The sequence below is a fragment of the Lonchura striata genome, chromosome 5 (genome assembly GCF_050655825.1).
Source record: "Lonchura striata isolate lonStrDom1 chromosome 5, ASM5065582v1, whole genome shotgun sequence".
Lineage (NCBI taxonomy): Eukaryota > Metazoa > Chordata > Aves > Passeriformes > Estrildidae > Lonchura > Lonchura striata.
Window position 1 is genome coordinate 51,959,498 of NC_140707.1, and position 13,860 is coordinate 51,973,357.

At 40.4% G+C, this 13,860-nt stretch overlaps 1 protein-coding gene across 2 annotated transcripts in view; it reads right to left on the bottom strand.

The window, feature by feature from the left end:
• Nucleotides 1–59: 59 nt before the first annotated feature.
• POMT2 (protein O-mannosyltransferase 2) overlaps nt 60–13,860 on the bottom strand; it is a 27,821-nt gene continuing 14,020 nt past the window's right edge. For both annotated transcript variants that reach the window (XM_085582208.1, XM_031504968.3), the window contains exons 12-21: nt 12,987–13,065; nt 12,083–12,234; nt 10,392–10,483; nt 9,218–9,294; nt 8,010–8,081; nt 7,736–7,795; nt 7,452–7,557; nt 6,335–6,475; nt 5,582–5,696; nt 60–5,044 (exon numbers count right to left, since the gene is read on the bottom strand). In XM_085582208.1, the coding sequence (XP_085438334.1) occupies nt 4,939–5,044; nt 5,582–5,696; nt 6,335–6,475; nt 7,452–7,557; nt 7,736–7,795; nt 8,010–8,081; nt 9,218–9,294; nt 10,392–10,483; nt 12,083–12,234; nt 12,987–13,065 (1,000 nt within the window). In that variant the 3' untranslated portion in view covers nt 60–4,938. The remainder of the gene's footprint in view (nt 5,045–5,581; nt 5,697–6,334; nt 6,476–7,451; nt 7,558–7,735; nt 7,796–8,009; nt 8,082–9,217; nt 9,295–10,391; nt 10,484–12,082; nt 12,235–12,986; nt 13,066–13,860) is intronic.

Here is a 13,860-nt window from a genome sequence, read left to right on the forward strand (position 1 = left end):
TATGTGAGGAAGAAATCATAGGGGGAAAAAACCCACCCCAAAATCTAGACACAAAGATATTGCTTCAAAGAAGAGATATTTATTACAAAATTAAATTCCAAATTCTACCTCATTTTCCATGATCACCTGTACAAAACACATTTATAGCTCAAGGGAACATTCTCCCATCCAGACCATATGGTACAGTAATTGCACTGTAGTTAAAAGAATTCAGTTCAGACAGATGCACATACACACCCCCCAGCATTAGTAAAAAAGTTTCAGGACATAGAACAGAATTACCAATGAGCCACTCGCTGTTGCTCCAAACTTTTGCTTAACCAGGGGCAAGCTCTTCAAGGATGGCTCTAAACTGTGTCTCTTGTGAAACACAGTAAGCTCACTTGGTAAAGTTTTAGAATCAATTACAAATTCAGCAGGAGTGGCATCTATGCAAATATATTATAGCTTCAGATATTATTTGTGATAACCATAGCCCTTGACATTCAAGTAAAGAGCATTAAAAAGTTTACAAATTGAAGCAATTTGCAACCAACCACACAACCAAGGTCTTAGTACTTTAAAGAAGACAAAGAATTTTCAGTCCTGACTACTTGCAGCCAACAGCCCCATCCTGAAGAAATGTGCTACGGAGGTGGTGCTCTTATGCTCAGCCTTCCCTTCCCAGCAGGGAAGTGCCTTATGTTGTTCTAACAGTCCACACATTTTTGCTTTCATGACACACTTGCCCATGTGTGGAGTCATGGGGTCACTTGCTGTAAAGGGGGAAAAAAAAAATCTTACCTACATTCCCCAGCTGGCAGAGACACAGGGCACTGCTAAGGTTTTCACATTGCCAGCAGGATCCTGAGGAGGAAAGAGTACATGTGCACAGAGTGCCAGTCCAGAGGGGTACTCAGTCACAGCTTGGAAGGGAAGCTGCTAAGCGTGGCAATGGAGAATTTCAGGTAAATACCTTGCGTTTCCACAATAACAGTTGGTCTGCTCTCAAGTCCCCTAAAAACAATTCTCCAAAGGATTCAGGAAGGACAGGAGGGAACTATCACATAACACATCTGTTTACCTTTCCATTCCAAGATTCTGGTTTTGCTCTCAGACCACGTGACAGGTATTCACTCACTCAGGCTACTACAAGACATCCTGTCCTACCCCTTGTCCAGGCACTCGTATGAAATGGATGCATAGGTGAAAAATTAGGGGAAGCAAAGACATGTCCTGTACTTCGGGCATTCTTCAAGAATCAGAAGGGAGGAAGATACAAAAAAAATATATATTGCCAATGCCCTTTGTGCATCCATCAGCCTCTCCAATAAAGCTGCAGAAAGAAAACTGTGCAGACTAAAGAACGGGGGTGACTCCCAGGGCTGCTCACAACAGTGGCAAACAGTGACGACACAAAGTCCTCCACCTGGACCAAGGGCAACCTTGGAACAGAAATCTCCATTCAAATCCTCCTCATAGTCACATCTGTGTCTCATATCATGAGTGGTCCAGTTCCTGGAAATAGGCCAGTCCCTGCTGCTGGAATAGATGTGTGCATGTCGATGTCCTGAAGCAATTGTTAGCAGAAACCTTTTAAAATGGATGGATTGCCTAGGATAAAGCTGGATGAGCCTAGAGGCCCTCTATCTATCCTTCAGAGACTGAAGAGTTGAAAATAGTTTACACACAAAAAAGAATTTGAAGCAGGGAACGTGGCAGCCTGCAGCTTTTTGTGATTTGAATCCATGGATACAGTTTGATGAAATACTTTGTGAGTGATAAAAGGAGCCTTGTCAAGCAGGGTTCAAAGACAGCAGCTGCTCCAGAGAACAGCACCTCTGGCCTCAGAAAGCACCGTTAGCTATTTTCCACGTGACTGGAGAAGACGACTAATGAGCAGTTCCCAAAAAGAACCTGAAATCATTCCACAAGCACAAATGGAAAAACTGAACCAAAGCAGTTGAAACCCAAATTCCATCCCAAAAGCAGAGTGCCTTGCACCCATTGCCTCATGTCTGTACCATTCAGATATTTCAAGACAGAGTCAGGAAGGGAATCCAAATTATTGTATTTTATTGACCTCATAAAATATCAGTTACTATTATGTTTCAGTAATGGCCTGATAATATTTTGTTTTAAGAAGCAAATACTGAAGGTCAAATTCTAAGAGGAGTAATTTTTCAGTACTTTTCTCCTGAAAGAAGAGAGAGCTACATGAATGTAAACTTATTTGAAAACCCAACCCTTGGAGTCCAGAAGGTACAGAGGAAATGTCTGCCCTCTAGTTTCAATGTAGACCTTTCAATCCTTTTAACTCCAGATCAAAAATAAAAATTCTGCTGGAAGTTGCTCCCTCTTGTGGAATAGCTAGATTTTTTTTTTCACTGTATGCCTCCACCCATTTACCAGCACACAAGACCTAAGAAATAGTCTCAATGTCAATCAAATGCCCTCAAGAAAATTTCTGAAGTGACAGTCCTAAAGAAAAAGAAACCTTTTGTCTGTGTTGAAACAGAAGCTGTACTTGTGCATAAGAAAGTAGGATGGAAGCATTAAATTTGCCACCTTCAGCACTCAGCTGCCAATCCACATCTAGAAGATTATCACTAATAAAGGATGGATGGATCCTAGCCAAAAAACAGACTGCTTCATCTTCCTCAGGCAACTCCTACAAAACTCAGCTCTTCATAATAACTGAAGAAACCAAGGTTATTAACTCAATTTTTACATTCCCAAGGTTTAATATGATGAATAAAGGGTGTTACAAACAGTAATTCCAAAACACTCCCAAGCTTCTTAGATTTACTTTGTTGTTCATGCTAAGGGGAAGTGTAAAATCGTATGTGCTGGAAAAAACTGCACTTTAAATCATGGCTTTTGCCAGGTCTTCTGGCAAATCCTCCCCATGACAATGGGACTCCCTTAGGGAAAGCTCATATTGAGAACAGCAATGTATTAAGTCAATAATCTCACCAAGAGATTGATGGATCACGTTGTTACAAGGCAGCACTGCACTGTCTACCTTCTACATTGCCAACAGTTAACAATTTGCTACTACGGTCAGATCTGGCAGGTTCTGAAGAAGTTTGTAGCCTTCCTCCACATCCTTCTTAACTATATATCACCTCTGTGAATTCCTGGCTCATGCAGGAGCACTTCCTGCAATAGCAAGTGGAAAAGAATCATCAAACCCAGCAGCTAATTATTGCAATGACTTCCCACCATGTATAAGCAGCAGGTGGTCAACTCAAAACCTTTAGAATCAAAAGCACAGGTCCATTCCATCTGAGCTAGTATCTATAGGAGTTAGTTTTTGGAGAGATGTGACATACCAAGCCAGAGCCTTACAAAGCAAGCAGCTGCCTTACTGAACAATGCTGTGGATCTCTACTAAAGAGGAACCAAAGCAAGTTTGACTGGAGTCTAGTCCCCCCCACACAACAACTATGCTAATGCAGCCCTTCCATGTGGTAGGAAATGTATTGGATCTCAAGATTTGATAAGAGAAATAAAATGCACAGTCCATGTTTAAAGGCAGACACACCCACCTGTTACTCTCCCTTTACCTGTAATTTAGATGCAAGGCTGTGAAGCAAAGCAAGAACTCCAAAATGAAAGGCATGAGTTCATTGAAACATATACAAGAGTTTTTCAAATATTACTTCTTGATATAGGAATACAGCTGTGATCTAAGTGTCATTGACATTGGATACTACAAGGTAGCAACTTGAAGTGTGACAAGAAATCGACACTGGATGAAGGGTAGGAAATGGAATAAAAGAAACATAGACAAAAATATCTAACACAGGACAAAGGCACCTGATAAATCAAATTCCACTTTCTTGGAAGGAGTAGATTCACATCCAATGGCTCTTGACACTTCACAGACAATTTCTGCCTGGCCTCACATTCCCTTGTAATTTGATGTTCAGCAGTCTAGAGAAGGAACATGTTCAATTTGGGAACACTGAGCAGATACTTTGGCGCCAGCAACCTGTTTTGCAGATGCAACATGCATTGAGATGAAGCCTTCCCCTAAAAGCACAGGCACTGACACTGAAATAGCTGAGAGCAAAAGCTGAATGACAGCTGTCCGTAAGATTCCCAAGTTATCATTACAGTCTCTAGTACCTCCCCATGCTTGTCTCTACAGCATACTGGGGCTGAAAATAAACCACCTGCCATTTCTGCTGTAATTTCCCTGGCACCTTCAGACAGAACCGAAAGAAGCTACAAAGAGTTGAGCTGGAAGTCTGGCCGTGAAAACAGGCCTGCTAGGTGAGTTGTAAAAACCATTAAAGGTGACCAGAGAGAAAGGCAGTACATAGGAATAAACAATTTCCATCTCTGCAGAGGGCCTGGGAGACAGGCAAGGCACAATGGCTCAGGAGATTTTAAATAGATCCTTTCAGTCAAATTTTAAAAATCCAGGGTCAGAACAAAAAAGCTTCAGCCAGCCACGCCAGGTAGAATGAAGGTCCCCAGATACTTACAGTAAGCTTTCAAAAACCTCACCATAAGAAAGGTTGTTAACCTTGATAGAAGTCCTATAGTGCTTCAGATGTAGTGGTGCTTAGATTACAAGAAGGAAGACACACACACACATGCATAGAGCATGCATGCAACTGCAGACAGCCTCCAACTTGTACTGGTCTGGCTGCTGGAATGCCACTGCTGTTTGACTGACATACACTGCTTCAAGGAATTGGCATGGCAGCCAGTTGTCCATTAATACAACCTAAGGATTCAGGACATGAGTCTTTTAATTTAAGGGGACCTTGTCGTCCTCTGCATCTTCCAATGCAGGCAGTGCAAACAAATGCCAAAGCAATAGGGTTACTATACCCAGAGTCCTCCAGAGAGGGATTTTATAGTCATGTCCTCAAAGCACCAGAATCAACCTGACATGGAGCAGATCTCGTATTTCTGATCCACTGTATCCAGGCTTCCTTTGCTCTAGAATTCCCAGGAGTCCATCCACCGGAGCCCTGCCATGGGACTGCTTGGGTTGGAGGCCAAGGGTCCTATCATCCCATAGGACAGTGGATGGAAGAGGTAGAAGCTGTGGAAAAAAACCAAATGCCCATCAAACACAGCACAGTTTTATGTCTCAAGTAGTTCGCAGCCTATGGCACCTTTGTCTTTGGGCTGCTCTAAGCTCTACTGGGAACCTTTTAATCTCTGCTGAACCAAATATATACATAGCACACAGTTTTATCACCTGTCATTTTCTCTTAGAATCTGATAAAACCTACAATAATGAAAAATTTTTCTGTATTTGAGGAATATGTCACCATCATTGGAAATAAAACCACAAACCACTGAAAGGCAGGTTTGGAGGAGAAGAGAGTGTTCACGCTGTGTGCTGCAACAAAAGAAAGATCTCTTGCAATGGAAAGATGTTCTATAATGCATTACTGGACACAGATGCTGAATCTAATAAAATTTTAAGGTTTAGGATTGGGCTTGAGGATGTCTGACAAGTTCAGCAGAGAAGAGAAAAGGGAACAAAGGCTAAGGATAATTAACAGGCAGCAAAGTTTCTATTGAGATGGCAATTGTCATACATTCCATTAATGAAAAGTTCAGCTCTACACACCTGTACAGGATGAGCAGAACCAGCGCCAGGAATCCACCTGCATATACCCTTCTAGCTGTAGTGCTGGGTGATAAGAGCCCAGAACAGAACTTCAGTAGTGCATCCCAGGTGATTCCTAGGAGAAGAAAGAGGTAGAAGCCAGAAGAACAGAGCTGCTATGTTCACAGACTAGGCTGATTAAACTCTGTTAACACCAAAAGACCATGTCAATTTTTAAATTAATTTACCTTGGTAACCTTCAGAACCATAGAGATTGTTTTATATCAGCAAATGTTCATTTTGTCCTACCTTTCCATTTTAATAAATTCAAAAGAGATCTGTGTGCCAGATGCTCATGAAGTTGATATAAAATCACAGGAAAAACTACCAAGGCCAAATTATAAACAGACATGACAGAAAAGTGTTGGCAGTGAACCAAAAGGAAAGTAACTTATATACAAGAATATATAAGAACAGTGAAATAGCAGTGACCAGGAATCCCATCTCTAAATTTAATGCCCTAAGCACCAGACATGACTGCCTCATAAAAGACTAACCAACCAACCAACCACCACCAAAAATCCAAAGCCAAACAGACAAACAAAAAATTGGCACTGCAAGCTGATTTATGAAAAACATTGTGAGTAAATCAATGCTTTCAAGCACTTTGCACAAGCAGAGGCTATAAAACAATAAACCTATTAGGCTGAAAAACACTCTATTTAACAGAGTATCACCTTTTTCCCTTGTCTTCTCCAAGACTCTAGTATTTACCTGTCAACATGCTGGAAAAAAGCATGGCAGGAAAGTAGTGGTGGAAGTAGAGAACTCGTCCCATCATAAAAAAAGGGAGGTAATGAAGAAGCCAGCCCAGTGTGATCTGCCCTCCAGCATGTAGCACAACTCTGGACAGTTCTGGAACACAAATAAACATACTTCAGCAGAGAAAAACTCAGCTACAGTTCCAATTCGCAAACCTTAACACACAAAGTAAACTCAGCAGGAATGATCTTTGCTGGAAGTCATGTATTGGTCTGGAATTGCTTCAAGCCTCTGCAACATCCTAGCTGCATTCTTAATAAACATACAAGCACACTTCAGGAGAACAGCTACCAGAAAAGATATACACACACCCAATCTCAAGGCATGGCAGGAGGTTGACCATGCTCTATGTTAAGACCAAAGGTGTAGTTTCTCTGGCTGTGCATCAAACTAATCAGGTGATTCTGGTTTCTGAAGAGTTTCATTTTCTCTGCAATGAGAGCCATCCAGATGATCACTCTGTCAGCCTTTCCTGGAAAGAAGTGGTGCCTAGCTTTCACAGCCTGGGGAAGGGACTATGAGCTCTGATGTCTGCATACAGCTTAGACAATAACTTTTTGTATAATTGAGGAGTTTCCCATCACATTTCAGAACTGACCTCCCACAAGGAGATCTACAAAATTAAGCAACCATTGGTGTAAACAGGAATGGTGAAAGTATGACTAATTAGGGCTTGTGAAAAGCTCCAAAACCTTGTCAATGGGCATAATAAAGGATCATTTTATCTCTTGCATTTGTCATTTGCTTTGCATAAATATCAGAAAACATTTCTTGTCTTAAAACACTGCAAACTACCAAGTACAGAGCACATGCAGAGCTCGATAGCAGGGCATTGATTAATTACCCTGTATCCCATGCAGCCAATGTAGGTAGCCATGCACTATTTTTGTAGAAGATCTGTGGTGTTCACTATAAAACTATAGCTATGAAGTTCCCACTCTTTTCCCTGTGGACACTTCTTGATAATCCAAGTTCAGTGGTTTCCCACCTTTGACACACAAAGTCCTGCCACCCACACATTTTCAAGATTCCTACAAAAGGCATTTATGAAAAGGAAGACTGGCCTCACCTTTGAGTTCAGATGTCAGTTGGACACCTCTCTTCAGTGCCACTGCAGTGGCAACTGTTATCAGAAGATATAACCCAATAGTGACCAGATTTAGCCACCAAATCACCTACACAAGAGAAAAAGAAAGATTTGGGACTTCATGCTGGATGTGTGCAAGTGACCTGCAAACATTAAGACTATAGTAATAGAGACAGTCCAAAAGGAGAAGGAAGAGAACTGGCACAAGCAAAACCAAGCTAAAGTTTGCTAAAGACATTGGCTAGGAACTTCTCAGTCCAACTTACCGGATTTCCAAGCAAATAAACCCGATAATCTGTCTCATTGACACCAGAAAAACGCAGTCCCTGAGGAGAGAGATCAGAAGGGAGAAAAACAGATATTCATCAGTCCAGTTGGTATTTTGCACAGCATCTAAGGTGAGACCAATTCCAATCCATGCATCACAGGTGCTGCAAAAGAAAGCTGACAGTATCTTCAATGCAATTACAAGGTGTTTTGCTTCAAAAGGCATTGCAAAAGCACTTGAAAATAGAAAGGAATATGGATTGAACAATATACCTGGTAATTGATGGGCCAGTGCCAAGGTTTGGATGTGACTTCATTGTCCTTTGGTTTGAGGCCACTGTTTCCCTACAGATAAATTAACAGAATTTAAATGAGCAGGCAGGTGTGCTGCAATGTCTGCCCAGAAATATCTGTGTACACAAACATATATCAATACCCTTCCTGAGTGAAAGTTCTTTTTTGACCTACATAAACACATCTTCTTCCACAATGGTCACAATTAGGACTATGAATGTTCTAATACTACTGTGCAAGTGAAAATAGTTTTTGGGTAGCAAAAGAGGCAGTATTCTCTCATTTTTCCTCTTCAGCTTTTCTGTCACTAAGGATACCTGTTGCATAAGCAAGACCTTTTGTCATTAAGAGACTACTGTGACAGATTTCTCTCCCCTATGAAAAAAAAGCCTCAAAGATTATTTCCATGGAAACTCATGCAGGTGCTTCCTTACCTGAGACAGCATTATCACTGATTACCATGGGAACGCTTTACAAAAACACTTTACAAGTACTAACAATAACGTGCTTGACTACTTTTTTCTCTTTAAAATCTCAGAAGAGCTTCACAAACAGGAGCAAAGAAAACCTAGATTCCCTTCTCAAAATATTAACTTCTCATTCTTCAGAAGAAAGATAGAGGAGCTGGAAGCAGAAGGGCTGTGGCCAAGAGTACAAAGAACAGGCATAGGAAAAGACTGCAAGAGCAGTCCACCTTGCAAATATTAAATCTGCTCTTTTTAAAAAGCATATATTTAGAGATTAAAAGGAAACCAGAAATCACAACTCCTTGATGAATCTGAAAAAAAATCAGAAGTTTTCTATTTTCAAAACACTTACTGCCTTTTTAAGTGTCTGGTTAGCTGATTTTCCTTATTTCGACCACAGTAATATCCTCCTGCCTCATAAATACTAAATTTCCTTTAAAGCCTTACAGGAAGGTAGAGAAAACATTACGTAACTAGGCTGTAGCTAGATCACATCAACAACAGAGCCAGGCATTATGCACAAGGCTTCCAAACTTGGACTTGGAAGATTTAGCTCCAAGATCATCCTTTATTCTAAGTATAAATTCAAGTAGGTTGCTTGGCATGTAAATTCTGCCCTAGCTTGGAGCCATCACCCAGATCTCTCTGAAAGTGCTATTTCTTTTTGAATGCAAGAGAGAGGAGGAAGAAAATGATAATCTGGAATCAATGATATCGTACCCGGATCATAACCATGTGGGATTCTAGCAGAATTTCTGCAAAAGAAGGCTTCAAAACATCCAAGCTGATATTGGGCACTTAAAAAAAAAAAAAAAAAAAAAAAAAAAAAAAAAAAAGAGAAAATAGATTAGAAGTTTGTATGGTTCACTTTTATTTGCCTTTTTCATCATAAACTAAATTCTCTCCTCCTACAACAAATCTGCTTCCAGCACCTCTTTTAATTCCCTCTGCAATTCATTCATACTCTGAACACAGTGGCTTGCAGTTAGAAGTGTCTCCCAGTGAACTTTACAACTGTTGAATTTCTAAATTTCCTCCTTTACTTCCAGGAGTAATAGAAATATATAAAAGTCCATTAAATAAATAATTTGTATTTCTGGCTGGAATTAAGAGACAAAGGCTTCATAGGCTTCTTTTATCTGTAAATGAGCCATAGTATGGGAATGTAAAATGCATTACAGCAGAAGAGGAAATTCTACTAAGTCAACAGCCCAGGATTTCTCTCCTTTGCTTTGCATACTCTCACAGGAGGAAGAACAGTAAGTGCTCTAATAACTCAGAATTCAGCCCAAGCCACCTGAAATTCATGGCATGACAATTGTGTTGAACAACCCGGACAGATGAGCCTGTGAAATATATGTGACTCCTGGACGAGGCTGCAAGGCCCACCTGTCATTACTGGCAAACTTAGATCCCTGTCACACACTGTTCATTTCTTGATGGTACTGCAAAGCCATAATTTAGCACACCCCTAGTAGGAGAATGAAAAAAATACACCAGAACAGACTGGATCCAAGCTTTTTAAAAATATCATTGAAATATATATGACATATTCATATCAATGACAACAATTCCCAGTTAAAAAATGTTAGAAATAACAGCCTGTATTGATTGGAGTGCTTCACACTTTCGTAACACATTAAAATCTCAAAATCCTTAAAAAAGTCTTTATACTTCTACTACACTTCAAGCATTATCACCAGCTTCCAGTACAAACAGTGAAATAGAAAAGGGCTCTGCATCCCTGCACATATTCAAGTTCAACAATTTTGCACTTAAGCTGGGAAAGAACACATACATTTCAAATGCAAAATGCCAGGGATGATAGCTCATCCCTTCCTTTAAACAGTAAGCCAAGATGCACTCTCAATTGAAAAGGAAATCAATTACTTACATTTAGGGTTAATATGATCTTCAAAGTTCCAGAGGGAATTGGGTGTCTCCTTCAGGTATGGTGTGCAGGTGACTTCTACTTGTTCCCAGCCCCTGTGGATCGGCAAAACAGTTCACCACCACCCCACAGGAACCCTCAATATTTCCACTTCATGTTTAGTTTTTCCCCTTTAACTTTATACTTCTCCATAATGCTTCAGCAGTCAGGAACCATGTAGAAACCAAAACAGATCTGCAAGGCAGCTGACATCAAAATTCTACAGAATAGCTGAACCACATTTCTCACTTTCTCACCTAAAAAGTCTTAGATGGAATTTTTGAAAATTATGCACCTTGCCAACTACAAAGAAACTACTTCCAATTCAACCCTTATAGTTCCTCCAAAGAAAATCACCATCATCAATTTAAGTCAATCCACATCTACAAGAACTGAATTACAGAAACAAAACAACCACCTTAGTGGATACAAATAACTGTTCTTTAGTCTGTCACCCTATGTCTACCAGGTCGCATCAAAGACTTTGGGAGAAAGTGTATCAAATCTGGCAGAAATATGACAGATTAATAGAATTAATTAGAAAATTTCACTAATTAAGTAATCCATTAAATAATTACCATTAAAGTCTCTGGAGGACAGTGATTACTACCCTCTAAATAAAAAATATAAAAATCCAATATACTCTAATCATCCTTATTTGCAGTTAACAAGTGTTTTTTTGCCCTCAGCTGTTATTATCATCAACATTTTGTGGTAGTAACTTCCATTCACATAGCAAGTTGTTAGTGGGAAAAAAAAAACCAATCAACAATCCACAATGTTTTCTGAATGCTCTTATTGGAGATTTTTTTGTGGCTTTTTTGTTAACTGAACACATTATGTGTCCATAAGTCCAGTTTTATGGTGATGTCTAAATGGCATTTGCACTCCTGGCCAGGCAGTTGCCAGAGATACCTGCTTGCTCTGTGATTCAGTATACACAGGATTCTTTAATCTGGTTTTACCACAACACACAGAAGAGAAATCTAGAGTTTCCTAGGGAGGCAGCTCTTGAAACAGCAGCAACATGAATGCACAGGATCCATGTCAACATCCCATATGGTGCAGCTTTACAGACAGGGCAGCTTGCTTCCATCAGCCTGGATGTCTCTGCATACACCTCATCTGAATGATGAAGATGCATAATTCAAGGACAGATAAAATTCCAATCCCTGCTAATTGCAGTTTGTAACCCTGCCTCACTTCAGATGCTGCAAGCAAAAATGGCAAAGGTCTTCTAATCACAAGGTAAATTAATACCAATAGAAAGCAATTTTGAAGATTGTGGTACAGAACAGCATGAACTGCCCCAGTTTCCAGTGATTTTTGCAAACTTCAAGGATAAACAACACATTAAATAACATGTCTGTCATCCCCTCCTGGTCTTACCAGATGACAAGATCCTATGTCCATGCCACTTTTGGATTTCTTAGTAAGAGACATTATTTTTCAGAGCTGCATAGCTTCTCTGTAACAGACTGCATAACCCTAACCCAGATCCTTTGGTCATATTCCTAGTACCTGCTACTTATATTTTTATTCTTTTAAAGAAATGGAAGCAATGTAGTTATTTCTTAGTCTAAAAGTACCATTGAGTAGAGGAACATGTCAGCTCAAGGCCCTGCAGGGGTGGATGGGGATTACAAACTATTTACCATTTTGGCAGAGTCTTTCCAGAAGATCCCAATATACAGCCTGTGGCCACATGGGTTAGCCGGACCTGACTCCGCAGGACTTTGATGAGCTCCCCAGTCCTTCTGCCTGCCACTTCAATCCGCCAGAAGTCATTGGAGTCTCCTGTTCCATTCTATCGTGCAAACACACCATTCCAGAAAAAAAATTACAAAAATAGAAAAAAGAAACTAAACAATGCCCAAACTAGAAGACACACAGAATTGAAGCACTGCAAATAGGAAATTCTGAAACTCCACTGGGTGCTAAGCCAATAAAACTAGCCCAGACCAGACTCACTCACACTTCACAGAAGAGATTCCCCATCAGAAAGACATCATTCTAGACATAAGCAACCATTCACAAATACATCTCTTGCCAACATTAATTTTGTTTGCTTTCAATACATTCTTGACTGTAGCTCAGAGTTACAGCATAAACAGGGGCAACTTGGCTGCTTCACAAAAGGGGTTTAGGCAACAGATCTTTGCATTTAGAAATTCAGCCCTCAAAGCATATTCCATCTTTGTAATTCAAAATTCTGTCATTCTGTCAAAAAAAACACTTGTCTATGTGACAAGGCCAAATACATAAAATAATACTTGTCAGAGCAACTTCAAGGTTGCTCAGTTTGTCATTTTTGGAGTTGAATGCTGCCAAAGCTAGACTGACAGTAAAAGTTTAAATTTTTTTAAATCTGTGTTCACATTAAATAGACCTTAAATATGAGATAAGGCATTTCATAGTACATCAGTTTTCTCCTTGAGGATGGCAGATGTCCACCTATCATCCTGGATAACAAACTAAAAAAAGCAACAATAAATTCCCTTGCATGATATGAACTCTTCCCAAAAGAAGCAGCTTTTGTTTTATCTTGCCTTCACTTACTATTCCATAGCCAGTGACCTGAAAATGCTTCCTTGTCAGGGGAGCCTCATGCTGGTGACTGTGCAGATTTCTAGAAGTTCTGAAATGAAATTAAAAGTCAAACCTTTGAACCGTGTCGATTTGTGATAAAAACATTGATTTGAGCCATTCAGAGATCTGCCAGTACTCTAACCACTGAATTCCAGCTGAGGGCACAGCAGGATGCAGCCTTAATGGGATGGGAGACATGGAGCGAAACTGTCGCTTCCCAGCATGTGACTCTGAGCTTATGCCACACTCAACAGTGACAAAAAAGGATGACAGCATGAAAAAATCCAGCCCTCAAACTACAATCTACCACCTCTAAAAGGAAAAGAGATTGGTTTCATCTTGCTCTGTTTTGTTTTAATTAACAGTAAAGATGTGACAAAGAGACCTGTCTTAGAAGAAGAAAAGCAAGATCCTGACCTTATTGGTTTTGCTTTTGTGAGGAAAGACCGTACCATTTAGGGAGAAATCAGTGGTCACCATTTACACCAGCACAGTGCAGACAAAGAGCCTCCCATGCTGGCAGGGTGTGCCAGCTGAGGCAAGCAGAGAAACCTGGCCATAGCCCATCAGTCCTTGCCAAAGGTGCAGGGACAGTGCCTAGGGTGCTGCTGCTGCTGGCTGCACTGTCCCAGACACCGCTGTCCCACGGGACGCGCCACAGGCCAGCCTCCCGTGCCACCTGCCAGATCCTTCCCCGGCAGCGCCCATTCACTCCCGCGCCACAGACCTCTCAGGACTTAACCCACTTTGCCTAATCAAGATGTTATCATCCTCATTACCCATATATGTGATAGTAAACTCCCAAATTCAAAATTTAAAAAAAATACTGATTATAAGACTTATT